We start from the raw sequence: 25,938 nt of genomic DNA, 5'->3' as shown, positions 1-25,938 counted from the left end.
CCCTCGGCGTTGGCCTTTGACTTTCGCCGTTGAACCAACCCCCTCCCCCCCCTCTCCCTCGCTTTACTACTCCTTCCTTGGCCTTACTTTAGAAAACGCCGCCAAAGAAGTTGCTGTCAGCAGAAAGCAACAACTAAAAAACAACAGTAAATAAATAGTATGACAACTATAACAATATGTAGCAACAAGTTTATGCACTGTATTTTATTTACTCGAGCGTCACTAAAAAACGTTTAAGTCAACGGCAATCCCAAGCACACATGCTTAGAGATGGACGCGTCACGAGATTTGGAACTTTAGGCACGATCAATTTTGCACTATAAAAAAAGTTATTTAACAATTCACATTTTTGTCGATTATGGTGGTATTCTTTTCGTTTATTAAATTATGCATAATACATATTCATAGCTCTGAATTATTTGCATTAATACTGAAAGAGTGGAGAGGGCCTTAATGTATTCCGACTTTTTTAAAATATTATTTTCTTCGATTTTTACACGAATGAAACTATGTACAGTATTCTTTTGTTTTCCGAAACAAAATGTATAACACATATATGGATAAATAATGTCTGCTTGCGTGATTTTAAAATAATTTAAATTTAATTTAATTTAAAAATAAATGAATAAGCAAATAAAACCTTAGAAAACTCCAGGCCTAAACTCAAGACTTTCTTTGTATGGCATACCATTTTTAAATATTTAATAAATTTCAAGTTTGAAATTGAAAATATTTGAATGACTTCACTTTTTTATATACCCAATTTTTTAATAAGAATATACATATTATTATTATAATAATGATAATTATATTCATATAATCTTTTTATTTAAATATATTTCGAATAGAAAATAATTAAGAACAATATAATTTTTGGACTACCTCTCAGACTGGAGTGTGCTTATTCTCATTGGAGCTCTATATAGCTAACTTATCGTGTCAAGATGTTTAGACATTAAAAGTCGTGCTCGTGTCACGCGCACATTTCTTAAAGAGAACGAAAGCCGAAGCCAAAGTCAGAAGAAGCAGTGTGAAATGGATAGTAAGTAGATAGTTAGCGTAGCGTACATACATATGTGTGTGTGTGTGTGTGTGTGTGTGTGTGTGTATACACGGGTGAGCAGCAGTTAATAATAATAATACAAGTACTTACATATATAGTATATCATACATAGCAATGTTTATAGACAATAGCGAAAAGCAGCACATTTTAATTGCATGTTTTCTTTTTAGGCCCCAAACAGAAGGAGGCCAGGTTGCCAACTGCTCGTAAATGCATACATACGTATGTATGTAAAGGCATATGTATATTATATATTTCAAATATATATACTATGTATAAGTAATTAAGGTTACACAATATATAATTCTCATGATTATCAGCCAAGAACAAAATGCGCGCACGAGCACCACTTGAAATTCGGTAGAGTCAATATTAACTGCACTTTTATATTCAACGAGAATATACATACATACATATGTATGCATGTATGTACGTATGTTTGTATGTGTGTACGTATGTACTTTCGTAATAATAAAATACAAACAGACACTACTTGAAAAGTGTGTCTCCATAGCAAGTGAAATTATTCCTCTTTCAATTCCGCACATTGTATACCCTGCACCCAAAAATATGTTCAAAAGGGTATTATTAGTTAGGCCATCATTTATATCATATAGTGCAAAAGCTCTTAATAGATGACCGTAGCATCTAATTCAGATCATATATGTACATAACTTTTACAATATGCGTCACCTAGTATATATCACTTCCTGCCTGTTACAGGGTATTTCATAGTCACATACTGTAGACGAAAGAACTCGTTCGTTTTAGTGAATTTCTTTATAAGTTATTTGGAAGAGTGGCGGTTACGTCAATTTCACTTTTCACTCGAAAGAATAAAACATTAATTAACCAGTTCTAAAGTTGTCAAAAGCATAACGATTTCTTGATACCCTACACACAAAATGTATGACATGCATATTGTAGAAAAAAATAGATGTATTGTACTCCAGCCTTTAAAGCAATTCTAATATACGTATGTATGTTTGTAGATTAAAGTATAATTAAATATATTCATATTTGTATGAAAATATGTATGTATGTGTGTTCTGTTATACTTACCAAACGCTGGGCAATTGATCCACATCCTGCGCTGTAAATTTAAACATAACGTATAAGGAAATATCGCTCTACTCCTCGATTCTCGTAATTTCAAGTAGGCTTGCAGGTTTTCAAGCATTTATCATAGGTGTTGTGTTAACAAGTGCTAGTGACAATAATAATAAGTTTTAAATTATAATGTTTGTATATGTGTGTCTTTATGTATGTATGCATGTATGCATGTATGCATGTATGTATGTATGAATGTATGTATGTATGTATGTAGTTATAGTTATATATATATATATATATATATGTGTGTGTGTTTGTAGATATCTACGTAAATGTATATTTGTATATATGTATTCATGCATGTTTGCTCATATGTACGTTTATATGTTTGTATTTATGTATACATGTACGTATGTACATACATATGTACATATGTGTGCATGCATGAACATACATATGTTCTTATATATCAAACACAGATTCGCTGTGCTGCGAATTTAAATAATTCGTATTTTCAATATCGCTCTACTCCTCGATTCTCATAATTTCAAGTAGGCTTGCAGGCTTTCATGCATTTATCATAAGTGTTGTGTTAACAAGTCCTAGTGACAATAATAATAAGTTTAAATTTATAATGTTTGTACATGTGTGTCTTTATGTATGTATGTATGTATGCTTGTATGTATGTATGTATATTTTTGTATATGTATATACGTAAATGTATAAGTGCATATGCATGTATGTTTGTGGGTGCATATATGCTTGCTTCTAAATACGTTTGTATGTATGTGTATATGTACATATGTATATAAGTATATGGGTATGCAGACATGCATATTTGCATGCATGTAAGTATGTGTATATGCATGTATATTGCTTATACATATGTTCGATTGAATATATGGTAGGTCGTTCTGGCGTCATTCTTATGTATAAACTTATAATGTTTTATCAATGTATTTATGCTTGCACAATGTATGTATGCATATACATATGTATGTATATGCTTTTTCAGTTTTATTATCTCTCTCTATCTCTCTCTCATTCTGCTGCTGTTATTCTAACCCGCTCTCAACTTCTTTTGCTATTTCAGTGATGTTCCTACATATGTACATAAATAACTCTCTTCATGCTCCCCCTGCCTTTAATAGATGAAAATGAAAATAATCGTGCGATTTTTTGGGTAAGTACATATGTACATACATATATATAAATACATACTACATGTATATGTTTATATATATATTTGATTGTATGTTAAGGCAATACAGAGCTGTGGTTGATTTTGTCCTATGAAATGATCGAAAGTCTTAGAAAGAGGTCGCTTAAGCTATACTAATCGCCAATTCTCAAGCCAAGGTCAGGTAGAGTGGTACGTCAATGGATAGTCCTCCAGCAGAGCTGTGTGGGGGGGGGGGGGGGGGGGGGGGCTGTGGGCGAAGCTACCGCAATTTGTCTGTTCACATCCAATTAAACTGTAAACTGTGTGTATAGGAGACGGCAATCTCATATGCCATTGTCAGATACAACAACAACACATTGTGTGTGGTTGTAGTTGTATTTGTTGTTGTAGTTCTGTGTGTGTCGGCAAATAGCCATGGAATGGGCAATTCTTCAAAAGGCGGGCGGCGTTTGTATTAAGAATAAAACGAAAATAAAATATAAATGAAACGGTTTATTAAAAGGTTCACATAACGTTGTCGCAACGAATTTCGAATACCCTGGCAACAGCTGAGGGACACATGCTTAAGAATTCGGAAATAAAAGAAACTTGGCTTTTTGTTTTTGTATGTACATATGTATGTCAAGTGCTTTCAGTCATTCGATCATTTGTCTTCAACGTGAATACTTGAGAGTGTGTTTGAAGTGCTGCCAATTTGTGCTGTTGATTTGCTTGTTTACTTACCAAAACTATATTACTGCTAAATACCCTGTAACAAAACTGATAAAACTGATACACAAATCGAAGAAATGAAGGCAAATTGTCGATTATACGAACGGTTCGATTCCCTAGAGGTTCTTGCTTTTCTTGAAATAATTCTAATTCCTGAAATTCTGTTATTTCTATACAAAAACAAAGTTGTTTATTTTATAGCTGAAACAACTAACAATTCATGATTGTAATATGATATATGGCAAATTTAATTAATTCTATATTTAGGAGTGTTTAAAAGTGGAACAAAATAATGTAAAAAGTTCTCCAAAATATTAATAAATCAAATTTAGGCAAATAAAACGGGGAAATTATATAAAAATGAATAAATTTAATAGTTAGTAAGAACAATAATAATAATATTGTAATCTATTTTCATTCATTAATTAAAATTAATCTTGTTTCCAATTTTCCCCCATTTTACAATATATTTATAGATGATTTGTGTTTCTTAACGTACTCGTATGTTGAAAGCTCCGACTTTTTAGCGACTTTAAGATTGTTGCAGCTGGCGCTGATACCCTACATCGCGACAAATTGCTATAGATGTACATATACCCTCAATGTTGTCTAGGGCAATTGCGAGCACAGCAACCGTTTCCCCCAGCTGATGCCCCGCCTGAGTGACAACCTGTTGGACAGGCGCTCAATTGGCCGCTCGACACGAAGATGCCCAAGCGCTGGGTTGGCGGCTGTTGCGGGCTGTGGGTGTACAGAAAACAAAAAAAAAAAAATGAATATACACATACATATATATGTATGTGTGCACATGTATATATAGAAAATAAAACCGGTTGGACATTAGAACCGAATCCGTTGGACACAACGCAATGTAAAATGCTTTCCACGACGTCACACATATTTTTGTAATGAGCCACGGAGGCGGCAGATGCTGGCCAGGGTCGTTTGGCCAGAAGAGGAGCGTGTAGCCGGACGGGGAAGGGGAAAGGGGGGAGGTAGGCAAACGAGAGGCAACATCAGCAGCAGCAACATCAGCAGCAGCAGCAGCGCAAAGTGTCAAATGCCGAAGGCAGGCAACGGCAACGACAGCAACAAAAGCAACAAAAGCAACAGCGGCAGCAACAACAGCAACAGCAGCGACAGCGCAGTCAGCGTCGGCAGCAGCGTCAGAGCCAATGAGAGACGGCAGCGGCTACGGGCCGTCAGTCTTGATGATTTCGTGAAGCGATTAACACACGCTACGTTCTGAGCCATTAGTCCGGATCGCAACCGTTAAGGCAAATGCATCCGCATCCGCACGGCAGGAGCAACAACGACAACAACAACAACGACAACAACAATACATGACACACATAAGCAAAGTTGGGCTAAAGAAGAAGCAGTAGCAAAGCATCAAGTCAACAACGAACAACAAGCCGAAAGCAAGCGGCAATAAAAATAAATCATTAAAAAACCCGCCAAAGAATTTGCCAAATTACGCGTCCATTTATTTGCCAGATCGTCTCGTGCATTGACCGAGTTCTCTCAGCAGCAACAACAACAACAACAACAACATCATCAGAAACAACAACAACAGCAGCTGCCAAAATGGATGCAGAGGTGTGTAGAGTGTGTGTGTTTATAGAATGCATTTGTATGTGCTCCCATCCGTGCTTAGTATGTCAGCTAAAAAAAAAAACAAAACAAAACATAAAGTGTGCTAAAAAGAGGATGTTTTAGAACTGAACTAAACTCTATCAAGTTTGTGTGCCCATTAATTATTATTTAATTTTTTTATTATTTTTTTATTGTTGTTTCTCGCACGTAAATTATTATCTGAGTACGCCGCAAAACCAGTTACATTTGCCGCTCACAGACAGATATAAATAAAAAAAAGAGAAAAAATTAACTTCGTTTTCATTTTCCAAATGCAAATTCAAGTGCAAAGTCAGCAACAACAACAGTAACAACAACAGTAACAACAACAATAACAACATTTAGCAGTACTCACCGCGACGCAGCTGCTGCACATGAAAGCAGAGGCGGCCCAAAGGGGGGTGGATCTGTTGGGGCTCAGATACATTGCAGAGCCACAAACTAAAGATACTTCCCATATACTTTTTAGGCTTATGTAAAGATAAATCTAGACAATTTATCACTATTATTACAGTTAGGATATAGGATATATAAAAGCTATTGACCTAACTTTCTAAATGGCGCTGCCTTATATGGCCTGCCGCTAAGACATTGCCACTGGCATATACTACTTATTAGCCGGCTATTCGAGCCCGGAGCCTTGGACAGCGAGAAATCTTGCACTCAAAAATTTATATATATTCGAAAATCCCAAAATAAAGACTTGATTTCATACAAATATAGTATATAGTATAGTATTGTATTTGAGTACCTGATGTATTTATATTTTGTATATACAAATTGAGAATACTTTCATTCTCACATTGTTTATATAATAATTAACTGAACATTATTTTGGTAAGAGCCAAGTTAATTGGAACTTTAGTTTTGGGATTTTAGGAAACGTTGTGAATGTATTTTGATTGATGTTATCTAACTTCAGTTTCAGACCAAACCCTTTTTGTTTTAGTTAAAAAAGGTAACTAATTCTATCCCTATACATTAAACATTAGTTAAAAGACTTTTAAGCTCATGCATTCAAAATAATAACACTCGAAAAAAATCGAATTGCATTTTCTTATCTTCTGCAATTGCATTTCCTTATCTTTTTTTTTCTGAAAAACTTATCATCTGTAACCAAAAGTGTTTCTAAGCATTGCCGAGTGCTGCCCATTTTGGCAAACAAATTGGCAGCACTCTCTTCAACTGTCCTACATTTTAACTAGCAAGATAAGCAAGTGTCTGTCATTCAGAACTGCATGATAAATGATTTGTTGAGCGCAAATACAGTTAAGATAAATGTACAGATATTAATTTTATAACTTGTTCAATTAGTCGCTTTCATTCACAATCTGTGTTGTTGTGTACGCAATTTTGTTGTGTTGTCAGATTCCCGAAAAAAACTGTTACAAATATTTGCCAAGAAGATAACACAGCCTCCCCCTGCACAAACCCATGCCCATGGATAATGCCCATTGCAGAGGCAGGCATTGGACCCAGCATAGGCCGTTGGAAAACTTGCTGTGCATGGAAAATTTCCACGCAAAGACATTGAATTGTCTTGATTCCAGGCGACTGCCAACTAGTGAATAACAAATATACTACAGCATTTATGATCATGGTCGAGGTACCGAGCCAACAATTATATAGTGTATATATAATGCGTGGGTGAATTATACGGAAGATTGACTGCTGTGGCGCTTATCACGGTGTATTTTTCCTTAGCATAGTTAGACCCAATAGACGTTTCGTGGCTTCTGACGTCAAGCTTCCTGCTAGGCTCTCACAATGCTGTTGTCAAAGAAAACAACAACAACAACAATAGCAACAACAATTGATGCCGTTTGTTTTTCGAGTGCTTTTGAGTAGCTGCCGATAAGCGTCTTGAATTTGCTGTCTGGATTTACACAAGGTGGCTCGTAAAGCCAAGAGACCCAGTTTTCAATTATTTGTTAGTTACCTAGCACCTGCCCCCCCCCTTCCCGCCTGTCTCTTCCTGCTGCGCAATCGTTGGGCGATACACTTGAGCGAATCATCCACATCATCAGATCATCAGATCCTCAGCAACGCCCCCGGAATATTAGCTTATTCATATGTTGCCAAAAAACTTTGTTAGAGTCTTGGCCAATTATTAAATCTAATCAGCTGCAGTTAATAGGTATATACTTTATTTATTAAACATTTCTATGAAATCAACAAAGTGGTTTATTACTCCGATCGTATCTTTTGTTGTATTTAGGCATCATAAACATTAATTGTGAATACTCTAGAATTTATGCGTCCATATTTATCTGAAGTGTAGCCAAACTACTGTTGGGCAAAGTGCTGCCACATTTTTCGCACAATTGGCAACACTTTGATGTATCATCAGTTAATAAATTGTGTTTAATTCTTAATTATGCTTTAAGCGAAAGTATCCCAATTAATTACATTTAATTATTCCTGTGTATTTTATTAAATTTTTTAGTTAGTTTCTTTAGAGTTTAATTTTGTTATTTTAAAACCAAAACTGAGTATCAAAAGTTTTGGTTTTATAAATCTCTCTCAATATTATTTAAATAATTAATTAAACTAAACGTTTTTCCTATTAACCTCTTAAATAATAAATTAAAATACACAGATATAATTAAAAGTAGCTTTTATATCTAACAAGTAAGAGGCTCTAGTCGGGAGCTCCCGACTAGGGGATACCCTAAACCCTCTTCTTCCAACAGGCGATAGGTATAAAATGAGAGATACTTGATATATATATATACTATTCTAGAAGCTACAGTTCAAGATTGGTTAAAGTTCTAGCTCACACTAGTTGCCGAAATTGCTCAAAAAACAGGATTTCGATATCCATTTTTATCGATTACGGAAACGGGGCAAGTTATCGGATATCGGACATAAACTCGACCTGCGCGGGCACTAGGAGGACCTACAGCTAAAATTTCAAGTCTCTAGCTCTTATAGGTTCTGAGATCCTTGCGTTCATACATACGGACAGACGGACAGATAGACAGACGGACCTGGCTAGATCGACTCGGCTAGTGATGCTGATCAAGAATATATATACTTTATGGGGTCGGAGATGCTTCCTTCTGCCTGTAACATACATTTGCACAAACACATTATACCCTATTTACCCATTTTCAATGGGTTCAGGGTATAAAAATGCAAAATTTTGTATTTATGCTACAATTTTTCCTAATCTGAAGCGTAAGGAATTTAGTCAAATTCTAGTTGGGACTTGAGAAAAACTGATATAAAGGTCTGATATATTTAAATATCAAGTCATTAGTTCTTCGATAAGCAGCACCTGATTGTTTTTGCAAATAGTTTCAATGTGTCTCATTATTGTTTTATTTCATTTAAAACAACTTCAAAGTTGTAGCTCACAAATTTTGATGCAGCTGTGCAACTAACGACTAACTAATTGGTATATATATATAGATATATATTATATAGTTGACCATAGTAAATCGGCATGATTAACAATGGAAACTTAATATGAGTAAGCCTTTGTAATTGTGTAAATAAATTAGTTATTTTGGGACATTGTTTTGGTTTTTATGAATCTTTCTGTCGCTCTCTCACTCTGTCGCTTTTATGATCAGGAAAAACCTCAATGAAATCGAATGAATTAATATTTAGGGCTTGGCAATCATAAAGTGTGACAAATTCTCGTAAATCCATTTCTTATCATTTATGATGCCATTTGCTGCGATTAGCGAAAATTACGTGAAACTGCATCCATATACAATATCGAACCAAATATTTCCCTTATGACAAGCTTCACTGTAACACTTTTTATACCCTGAACCCATTGAAAATGGGAAAAAGGGTATAATGTATTTGTGCAAATGTATGTAACAGGCAGAAGGAAGCATCTCCGACCCCATAAAGTATATATATTCTTGATCAGCATCAACAGCCGAGTCGATCTAGCCATGTCCGTCTGTCCGTCCGTTCGTCCGTCCGTCTGTCCTTCTGTCCGTATGTATGAACGCAAGGATCTCAGAACCTATAAGAGCTAGAGATTAGCTGTAGGTCCTCCTAGTGCCTGCGCAGATCGAGTTTATTTCCGATATCCGATAACTTGCCCCGTTTCAAAGTAATCGATAAAAATCGATATCGAAATCCTGTTTTTTGAGCACTTTCGGCAAATAATATGAGCTAGAGTCACCAAACTTGACATGTAGCTTCTAGAATAGCATATACATATAGTATATCAAATATCTTTCATTTTATACCTATCGCCTGTTGGGAGAAGAGGATACAGGGTATCCCCTAGTCGGGAGCTCCCGACTAGAACCTCTTGGTTGTTTTTTATTGAGTGAATATTGCTGCAACCAGGTGATTCCCCCGTGCTGTGATTTATATGCAGCACTTAATAAAATTAATTGCCCAAGTTTTCACGCACTCGACCATAACAAACTGGAATTAATCATTCGGTTCTACTCATGATCCGAATCACAATTGTTGTTAGATAATGGTTCAACCAAATAGAGATAGATGCATAGATAAACTTACAATATTTTGCCTTCAATTTGTTTGCAGTATGCAATTAATTTAATTAGAAATGTATTTAAATTATTTTTGCTAGGAAACTAATTCTACAATAAAATAGAAATATGCAAAACATTTTCTAAATCACATTCTAAATTACCCAAAAATCACACAAAAACAAATCCAACGAAAAATTATTTATATATTTTTTATGTTTAAAAATTTACTAGTTTTTTTTCTGGTTTCTTTTGAATTTACAAAATACTTAAAAGGCAAAAAGAGGTCCATTAAATATGGTAAAAAATAAGATCTAATACTATTTATTTGACTATTAATTAATATAATTGAACATTTATTAATATTTACATATAACTGCCAGCTTAAACTTATGTTTAATCTTTAACTTGTTATTTAATGGAAAGTCTGATCTTGTCATAAATATTTGTGCCGTGAGTTGCTTTAAGTGAGGGCCCCCCCCCACCCACTTGAGGGCGTGGCCCAAACCGGAATTGTTTACCAAAAGTCAGGCAATTGAAGCTCATCAAGTGCGCGTTCGTCCCATTCAATTGAACGAATGCCCAACTTAATCATCAGCGATTTAAAGCACAGCTTTTATCTTTCTTGAATTCCCGCGCTGCAACAAAAGGCACCCAACAGCCCACAGGCCACAGCAGCATCAGCGCCAAGCACTCCCCAACCAAACATGAGCTCCAATAACCCAAAGATGGAGTCCGATGAAACAGCTGTCCAGGCAGCGGGCGCGACAGCAGTTGCAGCCCCAAAGGCGGCGGCCGGTGATGCGGAGGATTACCACCCGCCCACAAGGTATGGCTAAATGGAAACCACAGCCAGACTAACAAAAATAAACCCCAATGTCCAACTCCAAACTAACAAAATCCCGGATATATCGCATGAGGCTTACCTAAACACCTTCCCCCATAGACAATCCAACCACAGGAGCTGTCATAATCCCCACTAACCGCCGCAGGATTTATGTCAACTAACTAACAAACCATAACGCATCCCAATCAGAACTCTTTAATCTAATATGAAACTGCTTGGGTCAACAAAAAATATGAGGAGAAAACTCATTGAAAAAAGAACACTAAACAAAACCCACTAAAAACCCAATAAAACCCCACTAAAAACCCAATAAAACCCCACTAAAAACCCAATAAAAACTAACTAAAAGCCACTAAAAATGCCACAAAAAGCCACTAAAAACTCAACTGAATTGAAAGACTTTGCGGAAGACAAAAAATATCCAATTGGATGCTGTTGGTAAGCCCAATGTTAATATTCCAAATAGTCAGCTCTATTTAATATACAAGGACTTCCCGTTCCTCCGACCTAGCTTGACGGCCATCTAGAAAGGCCTTAAGCAACCCGTTTAAGTTAACCCTAGAAACCCCAAGCTAGCTTTTATCAGGGCTGCAAATCCAAATATAATATACTGCCTTGAGTTCCGGTGCTTGAAGCTCTTGTTCCACATCCTTGAACCAAGGTCTTGGTTCAAACCTTTCTATGACATATGTATATTCCTAAAGTTGTTGTCAAACTACTCCAATTACAATTATCAACTGCCCGTTGTACTAAAAACATCGCAATTTGTACCTATTTTGCTATTTAGGATGCGCGTTAGATTTGAGTTCTAAACAAAATTGGCTTTTTATGGATCGTGGCATTTCCCTCCCGTCCATTAGAGCCAAGAAATTGGCTCGGCTTTCGGTTCAGTTGGGCTTAAGGTTCGCTTGATTATAAAAATTCTGTTCTAATTCCGCGTGTGAACCGGTTCGTGTCAAACCCGGTTTGAAGCTTTGTTTATAACGCAATCAACTAACCTTGAAAACCCGATTCGCGCTCCATGTTACCATAGCTCCAAGTGTGAAGTGTCAACCCGACTAACCTGGCTCCCCTCCAAACCACACGCTCCCCGCTCGAGTACCGACTGACTGATTCGATAAATCTGCATGTTATCGATATCGATTTTGCATGACTCTATCCCAAAATGCAGCTACCTGGAGACAATTGTGCATCTGTTCAAGGGCAACATTGGACCAGGACTCTTTGCCATGGGCGATGCCTTCAAGAACGGTGGCCTAATTGTCGGACCGCTGCTGACGATTGCCATCGCGGTAATTAGCATCCACTGTCAGCACGTGCTCATCGCCTGCTCCCGGAAGATGCGCGATCTGCGCGGAGACGCGATCTGTGCGGACTATGCGGCGACTGTGGAGCAGTGCTTCGAGAATGGGCCCATTAAGTTGCGCGGCTGGTCGCGCACCATGGGCCACCTGGTCGACATATTCATCTGTGTCACCCAGTTGGGCTTCTGCTGCATCTACTTTGTGTTCATCAGCACCAACGTGAAGCAGGTGAGTGCGGCCAGGTGGAACTTGACCAGCTACAGCTGATGACAAAAACGCTTACCCCACCCCCCCTACACACACACACACACACACGCACACGCACGCACACGCACACAACACGGCTTCGAAGATCGTGCAAGCGTACGGCATTGACATGGACGTGCATCTGGTGATGCTGCTGGCCCTGGCACCGGTGCTGCTCAGCTCGCTGATAACGAATCTCAAATGGCTGATGCCGGTATCGCTGTTCGCGAACGTCTGCATGATACTGGGACTGGCCATAACGCTGTACTATGCTCTGAAGGATGGCCTGCCGGAGGTGAAGGAACGCGCCTACTGGACGAACGGCTCCCAGCTGGCGCTCTTCTTCGGCACCGCCATCTTTGCCTTCGAGGGCATCGCCCTGGTGATGCCGCTGAAGAACGCCATGCGTAAGCCGCACCAGTTTGAGAGCACGCTGGGCGTGCTCAATGTCGGCATGTTCCTTGTCTCCGTCATGTTCATGTTCGCCGGCTCCGTCGGCTACATGAAGTGGGGCGAACATGTTGGCGGCAGTCTAACGCTCAATCTAGGCGATACAATGTGAGCAGGAAAACGTCGAAATTCAAGCGCTGAAGATTGGCGCGTGTCTCACGAGGCACTCACGCGTGTCTCACGAGGCACTCACGCGTGACTCACGAGAGAACAGGGCTGCAAGCCCAAAAAAAAGGCTTCACTGTTCGAACCAGCTAGCTGGCTCAATTCGTGAACTTGTTTGATTCAGGATTTAGTTCATTGTGAAAATTCAATTGGAATTCGGAGTACGAACCAGTTCGGTTTGCAGCCCTGCCAAGAAACTTGAGGAACAAAAGCCTGGCAAACAATATATGTATAGATTCAAGGCGTGCGTGTCTCGTGTCACGCGCCCATCTTCAAGCAGCTTTTGGGCGCCAAGCTTAAACCCTACCATTTACTTTCCCCACACACACACACACACGCACACACTCGCAGCCTGGCGCAGGCGGTCAAGCTGATGGTCTCCATGGGCGTCCTGCTCGGCTATCCGCTGCAGTTCTTTGTCGCCGTCCAGATCATGTGGCCCAGCGCCAAGCAGATGTGCGGCCTGGAGGGCCGTGCCCTCAACGGGGAGCTCATCTTCCGCAGCCTGCTGGTGCTCGTGACGCGTAAGTAGACATGGCCAGACAGCATGGAATTGCTTAAGTACAGTGCATACACCATATAGTGGCCATAGCGGAACTGGTGCCCGCCCTGAGTCTGTTCATCTCGCTGATTGGCGCGCTGTGCTCCACGGCATTGGCGCTGGTCTTTCCGCCGGTCATCGAGCTGATTGCCCGCAGCGAGCCGAACAAGGGACCCGGCATTTGGATTTGCCTCAAGAATCTCATCATTCTCGTTCTGGCACTGTTGGGCTTCTTCACCGGCTCCTACGAGAGCCTCAAGGAGATTGTCAAGCACTTTGGCGAGGAGGAGCAGCACTAGCTCTCAGCTCCCGTCGACTAGCATGTTCTCAAGCAACTGGCTCGAATAGCCATAACCTATTTACCATATATACACACATATATATATATATATATATATATGTATTTGTGTTACATATCTATGATGTACGACAATTACTTATGACCCGTGTGCCGCGAAATAGTTTTTAATGCCCATTTGTCATGATGAGAGATTTGTTTTTTTTTTGTATATTTTATACGTGTAAATAAATTATGGGACGTTGTTTTGCCATCAACCCGCAAAGCCACAAAAAGTGTTGTTTATTTTCTGTTATAGATTTGTATAAAGAAAACAAAAGATTCGGAGCAGTATATCATATCATACCGAAAATTAAACTCTTAAATGAAAAACTTTTTCCTAATGATAACCAAACCTGGTCGTGCATTAAGAAAAGCTTATGGTATTCAAGTTAATACAAACCAAACTGCGATCTTATTAACTTTACAATGATCTTTACATACTATAGATACAGTTTTATACAGCATCGTATAGCTCCATAGGAACAATCTGTAAGGGAAACCCAGCTAAGCAAATGTTTTTAAAAACTCCTTGTTTTAACAGTTTTTCAATTTTCATCACATTGTTAAGAACTTCGCTTTTGAACTTGAATATTGTCCACTGCGGAGATCTTTCTCGAACTGCAAACACATCCAAACTAACCAACCATGGCAATGGTACATTTTATAATATACCAAGAAAATTTTCCATAGTTTTTTCAATGCATATTAAATAGTTTGTTTTTTCTCTTAACTGGCGCATAAACAAGTTTTTTCAATGGAATTTTCCAGGCCTTTGACGGATTGAAAGTGTATTGAACCGTTTGCATTTCAAATTTAATAAACGTGTCTAAAGACCGACCATAAAAATATTAATTCGATTCATTTCAAAAGTCGAGTTTTCAAATATGTGAAATGTTTTTTTGAATTTCGCCTTTGAATTCGAAATACTCTAGAATGTACAATCTATGACAATCAAATCATTTCATCAATCGGGCATATGGGAAACAGATAAATAACAATTGGCACGCTCCGGAAATTCCATGCCTTATACTCATACCTGTGCAAGAATATACACATGCACACACGAGTCTCAATGAAAAATGAAATTAATCTAATCCGAACGAAACTAAATCAATCTAATCGAAACCGTTTTGACATTGCCTGCCCAACGGCCTTCAAATCGCCCACCAAAATCAATTTCTACATCCAAAGAAGTTATGTGATTTGAATCGACACGAGTCTCGTGTTCGTGCCAACACGCACGACTTGCGACACGAAATATCGTCGGGTGACAACAGAACTAGCTGAAACCAACACGACTCAACATGTGCAAAACGATAGCTAAGTAACAAAGACGCGAGTTTAAACAATTCCACCCGTAGCTGTGGAAAATATATACGATAGATATCTAAGCAACCAATCGGTTTTAATTCACGTGGTAAATCAGTGTGTGGAAAAGTTCTACATGTTAAGGCGTAAAACGAACGGGAAATATGCGTAAAAGCATTTCAAAAGTAGTTTAGCCAATGCGTAAATTCACGCCGCGTGGTGAAAATGGAGGCCAAAGTAAGGAAGGAAGAGTTTAAACTACCGCTTGCGGAAAATGTGTGAAAAAAGTGATTTGATTTATAAAAGCTGCCTGCTAAATGTAAATATATAAAATGATTTAAAATATTTATAAGAAATCAATATATATATATATTAAACACATATATTAAGCAGAAGTCATCTTTTGAAATTTCCCCAACGGCACGAGCTCATCTCTGATGGTGAATGCTGATGCTTCCGTTTAAGCATTTGTTGGCTTATATAATCCAATTGTTCAATTCCGTAAACATCGATCGTTCGATCGTTCGAACTTTACATTGATTGTTTATCAATATGCGCCATATTCGTAGAAAGTCCAAATTGACCAGAAAAGCCCAGTCATGAATTCCATGCAATTCATTTAACTGGCGCTACAGAAGAGGAAAACAACAATAACAACAACAACGGCCAATTTAATGCCGTAAATTTCCATGCGTTGCAAGTGCTCGGCCCCAGTTGCAGGTGTAACGATCACAGCTCGCAGCTCGATCACGAATCTTGTTGCGCCTTTCAAATTCATGTTGTGCCATCGAACGGCCAAGAATTTTGCTTATTGTCATGTATCGCAGATATCGACGATTCGTACTTGTGCCTCATCGTTCGATCGGCACGTGCATAAATTGCTCATACGCCGCATTGTGCCGCACATCCTTGAACCTGAGACGTGCACTTGCCGTCAGTTCCATATCAATTTTTATTTGCATAGCCCGCTGGACTATGGCCATGCAATGCCGATAGCCTTCCCCTTTACCCTTGCAGTCCACCCTCCCTTTGTACTCATATTTGATGCCCGTTTAATACGTGCAAAAAGAGCATATTTGTTTGAGTGAAATATCTAGCTCTGGCACTTGAAGACTTAAGACCTGGCATATATACTCGTGCATATTTGCCCCTAATTATATTTGATTATATTTAACATATATTGTCAATCATTTTATATAGAACTTCAGCTCCTAACACGATCGTGTGTAATCAAAGAGATAGAAATGCATATAAGAAGTCTTAAAACTATTCGCCTCATTGGCAGCTGAGCAAATCGGCAAAATCTATATCTTTGGCAGTGCTCGGCTGACCGAACTTGGCTTATGATGAACTCCCTTAAAGATCGATATGAATATAAGTATATACATATATACATATGTATGTATTTACCCATCAGACAAAGTGTTTAAATTATTAATTTTATTATTAATATTATAATATTATATTTGTTGTAAACGATATCTTACTATAAGTGTTGGTTATTGTACTGTGAACGGGTATGACGCAGTTGGTAACACCCGATCGAAATATTGTAAACGTCTAGGAATCCTCAAACAGGATGCTGCTGCTGAGGCTCATGATAATGCTGCTTTACTTACAAATACTTTTTGCGCTCACATAACTTTTAGAACATGTGATTTTCGCTTAACTTATTTGTTATTCACCTGCTAAGGACCCATAAGTAGACTTCAAGACTATCTCACTAAAGCTGACTAATTTAACGAAATCCCACATTACACAGAACTTGTCGGAGATAGATAGAAAGATACTATATTTTGTTGCTCGAAACCGGATTAGTGAAAAACAAACCAATATAAATAAATGGAAGATCGTGTTGTACAAAGCCCTTGTTAGTTTAACAATAAAACTTATTGTCTAATTTAATTAATTTGATTAAATTTCATCAAAATCTAAGTACTTTATCATGTCAGGCACCTTAAAGCGGAATACAGAATATTTCGAATGGGCTTTCTGTTGCAATAGCCAGTCGAATCGGTTGACTATATATAATTTGAAGCTGCCGCGATTGAGATTTTGTACATACCAAGATCTTGACTCAGATTGCCAATTAAAAATCATGTTAGACTTTAAGCTTTTTACGGGAAATAAGGCTTAAAACAATTTTAGAGCAATTTTACATTTTAATTTTATTTATTTATTTGTTTGTTTTTCTATTTATTTGATTTATTTGTTTTGTTATGGATTTATTTTATTTATTTATTTATTTGTTTATTTTTGATGTTTCATATTTTTTATTAAATTTTATTTAAATTATATTATTTATTTTTGTATTTATTAATGTTCGGCAGACCGAATATAAATTATTTCTTATTAAAATAATATTATTCATATTATTTATTGTATGTTTTTTAATTTTGTTATTCATATTATTTATTTTATTTATTAATGATCGACAATATTTTGTTTCCTAATGTTCGGCAGACCGGACATAAAATAAATAAACAAAAATGAATAATAATAAAAAAATAATGGACTTCGAGCCAGACAATAAAACAATTAATAAATAAATATAAATATTACTTCTTATTACTCATAAAGTAAACTAAACAATTTTATAAATATTGGTTAAGAATCGATTAGTATAGCGACTAAGGTAAGATTAAGATTTAAGTAACAATTTATGGATACAGATAAAAGATCCTTTTGGTTATTTCATTGAATTGTAATTAAGCCTCTCTCCAAAAATATTTCATTAAATTGCATTTATAGTCAAGTAAATGAAAATGCGTTTTTAAACATATGTATGTATGTATTTCCCAATGCGTGGCGATTAAATATGCCTTTCTTATAAGCACGCACATGGGAAAGTGGGGCATACGGGGAATGTGGCAAAGAAAATGTTAATCATTTTTTGAAAACTATTTAAGTGCATGTTATATTGTTTAAGAAAACTGATTTGAACAGCTTTGCAAATTGATAAAACGTTTTTCTTTAAATAGTACAAACAAAGTTCTAAACAATCAAAAACTTAAATTTGCGAATTGCATTTAAGAAAACTGCAACAACAGCAAAATGTACAGAGATAACAGAACTGCCGCTCAATAGAGTCGTGAGTGAGCGAGAGAGTGATAGAGGGAGAGAGAGACGAACGCCGTCAAATGCAAGGTATGAATGCAAAAAGCCGTTGACCATTATTGCTTATGAGCGCGCACACACACGCGCGCGCAGGCACACACTAACGCACACACACACACACACACACACATAGGCAGAGCAACTGCCGCAGTCGCAGCTCGCCTTGCTCGTGTATTTCACACGCTGCTCTTGGCCATTTCGAATATTTTGAATTGAGTCTGGTTTGAGTTCTTGACGCGTCAACACGCTCCTGAAAACAGAAAAAAAAAACAACAAAACGCACAGCGCACGCGCCAACGTTCCGAATCATTTTCCAAAAACATAATACAAAAAAAAAAGTAAAAAAAAAAACACTTCACATAGAAAAAGTGAAAAAAAAAAAACGTTGCATTTTCTTTTTTGCAAGAAAAGGTGTGCATTGAATGCCATATTGTTTTTATTATTGTTATTAATAATGTGTAATAATATGTTTTCCAATTATGATTTGTGCTCTTAGCGCTTATCTGTGTCTTTATTGCATGTAGCTGGGCTAGTTAATACAGCCCACGCACACAGATATCGACTATCTAACCAACTACACATACTACACTTAATACTAGAGTACATAACGGTGCTTTGGCAATAGTTGTGATTTACTTGATTTATGCTGGCCGCCGATATCGTCATTAATTAAGTGCACACATATGCTATAAATATAGGTACATTATGTACATAAAATACTCGCTGAGCTTTTTAAACAATTAACGCCTCCAAATAATTATGTTTAAATGTTTAAATATGCCAATAATTTTCCCAACTAAAAAACAAACATAAAACTAAGTTTGTATTTAAAAACTGTCCAAGCTGTGTTGTATTTATTTATAAACAATTGTTATGTGAGACAGTCGCAGAAAATATCAAGTGCAAAGATTTATTGAAACCAATTAAACAAAACAATATTCAAAATTGATCAAAACTCACGTTCAACACGCTTTAAATATTTGTTTAAATTCGTATTCAAATTCAATTGAATTTCTCGCTTTTCAATATCTTAAACTGTCTACTCCTTATATTATTCACAAATCGATTCACCTGTGGCGTAAATGTGTGTGAAATACAGGTGTATTTCTCATTGTGTAATTGTGAAATTCTCACAGCTTTAATTACTTGACTCCAAATGCGGAAATCAAAACAATAATATTAACAAAAACGACAGCTGGCTCATTAATTCAAATTGTACAAAACGAGTGTTTATTTTTGGTTTAATTATATTTTTGTAATGATTTTTTTATGGTTTTAACTGGTGCGACTTCTGTAAAAAACACAATTATAAATACCAGTTCCGGGCTTTAATTTCGACTTAAGATTTTTTTAAGCCCCAAGCGAAAAGTGATCAATTGCGCGCATTTGTTATTAAAAACAATTAGATTAACGTTTGTCACGTGCCGTTTCGTGACACGTTCGTAGCACGACATCAAAAACAATTACAAATTCTATAATTCTTATCAGAATCAGGGCTGCAAAGCTCAAGATGTGGTTCACTACTGGTTCACTGGTTCGAACTAGCTCTCTGCCTTAAAGAGCGGTTCGTGTAGGCTCTAGGTTTTTAGTTCTAGCTAGACTTTAAATAAAAACCCGTCTATTTTCTAACCTATAACTGCCCGTTGCACTGAAAACAATGCGAGCTTTACATGTTTACACCCAAAATTGGGACTTCCCGAATATGGTTAGCCAAATGTAATGCCAAAGGTTTTAATGCTTTGGAGCTGGGTATAAGCCAAAGGAATTCCTCTCAAAAAATAGGATTCAATTCGGCTTTCGGATCGATCTTTTTGTGATGAACTGGTTTGTTTCAAGGTTTGGTTCGACAAATAAAAATAACTTTGAATTTCCGTCTCGAACTAGTTCAGTTCATAATCGGATTCTCGTATGTTTAACTTCTTTTTATAAGCCCATTGATTTCAGCATAGAAATCAAATAGTTTATAAAAAGAGAGCATACTTGCAAGCTGTCCAACATAAAAAACACGACACATGTCCATCTCTAGGAGAATGCAATCAATTGAAATTGATGCGCAGAAACCAGGCGGCTTTCTAGGGTTAATAGCAATGCATGCCGTTAGCGAATCGTGTTCTGTTCTAGATCAATTTTCTACGCCTTGTCCACTCAAGCGCCCCGCTCCCCAGCGCTCTCGAACGCTTATCCTCTAATCTAAGGCACCGTTAACTTTGCTTTTGGTTCTGCTTTTGCTTTCGCATTGTTTTACTTTCTCGCTTTTTCGCTTTCGTCGCTTAACTGTAACTCGCTTGTGCATTTGTGTGCGAGGCAGAGCGAACAGAGTTGACGGCGTTTGGCACTAAAATATGTATATTGTATTAGTAATAAAATATTAAAAATTGTAAATAGATTAATCAACTAAACGCCGACTAACACACACTCTACGCCCGTCTACACACAACACTTGCAGAAACAAGAGAGCAACCACGAAAAGGCCATCGAAGCTGGCGCCATGGGCAGAACATTGGAAATAACGAAGCCGGAACCACAGCAGCCGCAGTCGGAGCAAACTGCAAAGCATGCGGACAAGGATGTGGAGGGCACAGTGAAGCGGCGACATGCGACCAGCAATCTGGAGGCAGCCACACATCTGTTCAAGGGCAGCGTCGGCGCGGGGCTCTTTGCCATGGGCGATTGCTTCAAGAATGGCGGCCTGGTGGGCTCCACATTGATGCTGCCCATAATTGCGATCATGTGCGTCCACTGCGAACGACTGCTCATACGCGGCTCCCTGCTGGCCGTCTCCAAGACGCCGGGTGCCACCTTTTACGATTACCCGGAGACGGTAGAGAAGTGCTTCGAGTACGGGCCACGACCTTTGCGCTGCATGTCGCGCGCCATGAAGCTCATCGTCGAGATGTTTCTCTGTGTTACGCAATTCGGTTTCTGTGCCATCTACTTTGTGTTCATCACGGAAAATCTCTACCAGGTGAGCGCAAAAGAAAAACGGAGTTTCTTTTTTAGAGTTATGCAAGTTTGGTTATTTTGATATATCACTTATTTTTAGTTAAACACATTTTTAAGTCATTTACATATACCCTTCCTGTGGCAACAGTGCTCAGTTAAATTACAGGGTATAGCCACAAACTATCAACATAACTCTTATCGACCTATCGTTTCTCAAGCAGTCCAGCAATGCGTCAACATTTTCTAAAAACTTAATTCTTCTATTTAATGTTGTCCATTTTGAGAGACTGTTTAAATGTGATCAAGTTTCTACAAGATTTAAATAAACAAAAGACTAAAAATAAAGAATATGAAGAGAAGATAATTAAGTAAAATATCAAATAATTTTAGATATAGACCCAGGACATTAAAAATTTTAAAAATAATAGGTCCGATTTCTTATAAAAATTACGAAACAGTTACACAACAGTTGTTAAGCTTAAAACAAGCTGAAAACATTTTTTATGCATACTTAAACCCAGCAATTCTGTAAAGTTCTAATTTTTTGAGGTTATGATTTCCTATAGAAAAATGTAAAACAATTTCTGCAATTAGTTTGCTATAGCTCGTGATTATGGCTGATATAAAATATATAAACGCCAAGTCGTTAATAATAGTTCATTTACATACCTTTTTCCAAACTAAACGAATATTGTGATATGTTATTATATATATTTTTTTGTGATAATTCAAATTTTTGCGCTCATTTGCAACACTATAAACTGAACAAGTGTCATGCGCGCACGTTTAAGCAGTTAAACATTCAGCATTTTTCAACACTAATATTATTTAAAAAATATATTTTTTCTTGTTTCAGGTGCTGCAACAGAATGGCATAGACATTAGCATGAGCATGGTAATGCTGATTACTCTGCTGCCGGCAATGATACCTTCCCTGATGACGAACCTAAAGTATATATCGCCGGTATCGCTGCTGGCCAACTTTGCGCTGTTATTTGGCCTGATTGCCACACTGACGATTGCCTTCTCGGACGGTCCGATGCCACCACTTGCGGAACGGCATTATTTCACGGGCGGCAGTCAGCTGGCGCTGTTCTTTGGCACCGCACTCTTCTCATACGAGGGCATTGCCCTGATCCTGCCGCTGCGCAATTCGATGCGCGAACCCGACAATTTTAGCAGCCGTTTCGGTGTGCTCAACGTAACGATGGTGTTCATCACGGCTCTGTTCATCTTCACGGGATTCGTTAGCTATGTGCGCTGGGGCGAGTATGTTGCCGGCAGCATTACGCTCAATCTGAATGTGGAGGATGTGTGAGTACAATCAATCAAATCGTAAAGCATTAAACCATATCCATATTTCTGATTTCTTCGTGCAGCATGTCGCAGGTCGTTAAGATGGTCGCCGCTTTGGGCGTCTTCTTTGGCTATCCCATACAGTTTTTTGTGATGATGAAAATTCTGTGGCCGCCCGTTAAGCGTGCCAATGGCTGTGCCCAAAAGTATCCGATTACCATGCAGGTGGCCCTGCGTTTCGTCATGATCATGATGACTTGTAAGTTGGCACATCATTTCAGACCAAATATCCAAAATTAAATCTGTATTGCTTTGTCCTGTCTCTTGCAGTTTGCGTCGCCCTGGTGGTGCCCCAATTGAATCTATTTATCTCACTAATCGGTGCATTATGCTCAACATCGCTGGCATTTGTTATACCTGTGATCATTGATTTTGTGACACGCACCCAGGTGCCCAAGGGCCTTGGCACCTGGATCTATTTCAAGAATATCGCCATTCTCACAATCGCCCTGCTGGGCATTGTCACGGGCACATATCAGAGCATTGTAGAGATTATTAGAGAGTTTAACTAGTAGTAGTAGGGCTTAATGGGCCCAAGTGCTTGCCAAGTATTTTGTAAATATGCTGTAAACGTGTGAATACCTTATAACGTTTCATTGTCCTTGTAATTTAAGTCTTATATCTATATAGTATTTTTTTTTTTCTGTTTGTGCTATTATTTGTTATTAATTTTAAGTTGTGCCTGCCGTGCCTATTTATATGTGGCCCGATTGATTTAATCGTCAACTGTTAATTGGCTTTCAAAGAAACGAAACTAGATAAAAACAAAAATATATTTTAATAAATGATTATACATTGTCTTTTATAAGTTTGATTTAAACTTGGCGCCATATATGTGAATACTTTGGGCATTTAGCAGCACTGCTGCAGGGCTGCAACAACGTTTTAACAGTCTTAAAATTGATTTAACAGTCGATTTTAGGAATGTTCTACTGGCCGGGACCAGAAAGGCTTTTCTCCATAAACTTCTTTCTGGCAAAACATATCCACCATTTATTTGGCTTATCATCCGTCGTATCGAAGACCTTCTCGAGCACTCGATAACCGGTTTCCTGGCGCAACTGCAGCAAATATTCACGCATTAGATCGGCATTATCTGGCTTGGTATAGACCGAATTAAGTGGAAATCCCGCATCGCCAGGTATATCAAACTTCGCTATGGCCATGGCATAGAGCTCCTGCTGCCCTTGCTCCTTGCTCGTGCAGCGAGCCAGTTTTTTTAGGCATTCGGTAATGTAGAGTGTTATATAGATAAGCACACGATCCACTTCCGACTGCAATACAACAATGAATTATTTAATAATAACAAAAATATGTTACTTTTAAACTACATTTGTGCAGCCCTACCTTGACTTCATACGTACGAAAGAAAACGTTTGCTTTAAAATAATATAGTGACTCATCAATAATATCGTTATCAGCATTAACACTGGGCGCTGGCCCTCGTACTTTGGTGCGCAACGGCAAAATGGCCATGTTGCCCACCTGCCGTTGGAACTCTTCTATTTCCGAATGATAGGCCTAGAAAATAGTAAGCAAAAGCGAGAATTAAACTTTTCAAGTTCAAATATTTGTTCAAAGGCGCTGCATATGTATGTCTTATAGTACCCAGTATTACTCATCGATCATTTTTTCATATGTTTTGTGAAAATGCGACAGGTCAAACTACTTACTGGCATTTTGAGAGGATTGTAATCAACTGAATTTCAACATTAAAACCGACAGAATTCAATTGTTTTCTTTTTATCAACTGCACTTTTTTTATGCGGGAAATACTTCAGCCCTGCGTTATCGAAAAGTAGTTATCGAAATTTTAAAGTTTGACGTAAGACGATAAGGTCAGCAAGTGCGTTTAGTTTGTCGAATATTGTTAAGCGAAATGTTATTTAACAGTCAATAAGCACGTTCAGTGTGGAGCAAATGATATGCGCATAACAGCTTCGATATTATTATACTAATAGTATACGGTCACACATGGAGCGCACGTTTTGCACTAAAAACAAATGAAGAAAAAAGTGAAAACAAAATCCGCAACGCTGCCCGTTGACGTGGAAAGTGATGAGGAAATGGTGGCGGAATCAAGGGAGCTAAATGACAACACAGATAAAAACATTGAGGCAGTCGCCGTTCCCAGCGCAGATGATAATGACGACGACGACGACGATGAAATGGATTTGGCACACTTCAAAGCCGGCGCTAAGGCAATCGTCCAGCCAAAGAAACGCAAGAAGGGCATTATTTATGTATCGAACATACCAAAGCACATGAATGTTACGCGTCTGCGTGAAATTCTCGGTGAATTTGGCAAAATCGGACGTGTCTACTTGCAGCCGGAAAAGAAGCCCGGTGAGTAGTAATTCGCGCCAATCAAGCGCTCGCTTATGCCAATTATGTTTTCTTTTTTTTTAGGTGGCGATAAAAAGGCCAAGAAAAATAAGCGTAAACGCTACAATATTCATTTTACCGAAGGCTGGGTGGAGTTCGAGTCGAAGCGTGTGGCCAAACAGATCGTGCCGCTGCTTAATAACAAGCAAATCTCGACGCGCAAAAAGTCACAGTTCTTCGACTCGCTGTGGAGCATGAAATATTTGCCGCGCTTCAAGTGGGTCCATCTGACGGAACGCATGAATTACGAGCAGGCGGTGCATAAGCAGCGTCTGCAGACGGAGGTGTCGCAGGCGCGGAAGGAGACGACCTTCTTCCAGAACAATCTGGACAAGAGCGAACACATAAAGAAGCTGGCAAAGAGGGCGAAAAAGTTAGCCAACGGTGGCGAGCAGGAGGCGTAGTAGCAGCAGTTTAATTATACCTGGTTTTTTTTTATTATTAAATAGAAATAAATATAAGTCGGCGCTAACGGCGCTGTTAATTTACATGAGAAAATCCTTGCGTGCTCATTTATGCGTTCACAGAGCTGCTTTTTGCGTTTGTGACTCGAATTTGCGCATACGTACTGTTAGTCTTACGTTGCACGGGTTGTCTTTGTTAACAAAGCTCCGTTCAATTTAGACTCGCTCTTGCCTAAAAAAGATAAATGAAAAAATATGTTAAAATAAATAAACCTGAGAATTATGCTAAAAGCGCTGTATACTTACATGTAATCGGTTTGCATTCTCTTGTTTTAAAACTGTTAACCAACTGTTGCGCTCACAGAGAGCCTGTTAACTTAACAGTCGCTTTTTGGATTCAGTCGCATAAAACTCATTGAGC

At 38.0% G+C, this 25,938-nt stretch overlaps 4 protein-coding genes and 1 long non-coding RNA gene across 6 annotated transcripts; 3 read left to right on the top strand and 2 right to left on the bottom strand.

Annotated features, from left to right (window-relative positions):
• Positions 1–5,470: 5,470 nt before the first annotated feature.
• Positions 5,471–14,155, top strand: LOC135427522 (proton-coupled amino acid transporter 1). Its single transcript, XM_064681057.1, has 6 exons — positions 5,471–5,609; positions 10,762–10,940; positions 12,130–12,490; positions 12,615–13,066; positions 13,475–13,647; positions 13,707–14,155. Exons 1-6 carry the CDS (start codon positions 5,598–5,600, stop codon positions 13,961–13,963), a joined length of 1,434 nt encoding a protein of 477 aa, XP_064537127.1. The 5' UTR covers positions 5,471–5,597; the 3' UTR covers positions 13,964–14,155.
• Positions 5,583–23,536, top strand: LOC135427523 (proton-coupled amino acid transporter-like protein pathetic). 2 transcript variants are annotated; one of them, XM_064681058.1, is made up of 5 exons: positions 5,583–5,609; positions 20,876–21,394; positions 22,229–22,686; positions 22,752–22,927; positions 22,999–23,536. In XM_064681058.1, the coding sequence occupies exons 1-5, from the start codon at positions 5,598–5,600 to the stop codon at positions 23,238–23,240; spliced, it is 1,407 nt and encodes a 468-aa protein (XP_064537128.1). In that variant the 5' UTR covers positions 5,583–5,597; the 3' UTR covers positions 23,241–23,536. The 2 variants fall into 2 exon arrangements, with proteins under 2 accessions (XP_064537128.1, XP_064537129.1); XM_064681059.1 differs by lacking the exon at positions 5,583–5,609 and adding an exon at positions 20,633–20,773.
• Positions 23,488–24,557, bottom strand: Arpc3B (Actin-related protein 2/3 complex, subunit 3B). The gene is made up of 3 exons (XM_064681061.1): positions 24,402–24,557; positions 24,076–24,249; positions 23,488–24,002 (listed from the first exon to the last, which is right to left on the bottom strand). Exons 1-3 carry the CDS (start codon positions 24,405–24,407, stop codon positions 23,658–23,660), a joined length of 525 nt encoding a protein of 174 aa, XP_064537131.1. The 5' UTR covers positions 24,408–24,557; the 3' UTR covers positions 23,488–23,657.
• Positions 24,558–24,676: 119 nt separating this feature from the next.
• On the top strand, positions 24,677–25,558 carry LOC135427524 (uncharacterized). Its single transcript, XM_064681060.1, has 2 exons — positions 24,677–25,074; positions 25,138–25,558. The coding sequence occupies exons 1-2, from the start codon at positions 24,732–24,734 to the stop codon at positions 25,515–25,517; spliced, it is 723 nt and encodes a 240-aa protein (XP_064537130.1). The 5' UTR covers positions 24,677–24,731; the 3' UTR covers positions 25,518–25,558.
• On the bottom strand, positions 25,271–25,938 carry LOC135427526 (uncharacterized). The gene is made up of 2 exons (XR_010436082.1): positions 25,824–25,938; positions 25,271–25,749 (listed from the first exon to the last, which is right to left on the bottom strand). It is a non-coding gene; the product is annotated as an uncharacterized LOC135427526 (long non-coding RNA).

The sequence above is a fragment of the Drosophila montana genome, unplaced genomic scaffold, assembly GCF_035044405.1.
Source record: "Drosophila montana isolate Dmon_TW-CO22-7 unplaced genomic scaffold, ASM3504440v1 contig_2178_1, whole genome shotgun sequence".
In the NCBI taxonomy this organism is placed as follows: Eukaryota; Metazoa; Arthropoda; class Insecta; order Diptera; family Drosophilidae; genus Drosophila; species Drosophila montana.
This window is presented reverse-complemented; position numbering and strand designations above follow the sequence as displayed.

What these genes read in the sequence shown, in the direction of transcription:
- LOC135427524 (XM_064681060.1), top strand. Translation starts at nt 24,732, where the DNA reads ATGAAGAAAAAAGTGAAAACAAAATCCGCAACGCTGCCCGTTGACGTG. An exon ending in GCAGCCGGAAAAGAAGCCCG is followed by an intron (nt 25,075 to 25,137) that starts GTGAGTAGTAAT and finishes CTTTTTTTTTAG; the next exon opens with GTGGCGATAAAAAGGCCAAG.
- LOC135427522 (XM_064681057.1), top strand. An exon ending in GATTACCACCCGCCCACAAG is followed by an intron (nt 10,941 to 12,129) that starts GTATGGCTAAAT and finishes CCCAAAATGCAG; the next exon opens with CTACCTGGAGACAATTGTGC. An exon ending in CCTGCTGGTGCTCGTGACGC is followed by an intron (nt 13,648 to 13,706) that starts GTAAGTAGACAT and finishes TACACCATATAG; the next exon opens with TGGCCATAGCGGAACTGGTG.
- LOC135427523 (XM_064681058.1), top strand. An exon ending in TCACGGAAAATCTCTACCAG is followed by an intron (nt 21,395 to 22,228) that starts GTGAGCGCAAAA and finishes TTCTTGTTTCAG; the next exon opens with GTGCTGCAACAGAATGGCAT. An exon ending in CGTCATGATCATGATGACTT is followed by an intron (nt 22,928 to 22,998) that starts GTAAGTTGGCAC and finishes TGTCTCTTGCAG; the next exon opens with TTTGCGTCGCCCTGGTGGTG.
- Arpc3B (XM_064681061.1), bottom strand. An exon ending in TTCGTACGTATGAAGTCAAG is followed by an intron (nt 24,003 to 24,075) that starts GTAGGGCTGCAC and finishes GTTGTATTGCAG; the next exon opens with TCGGAAGTGGATCGTGTGCT.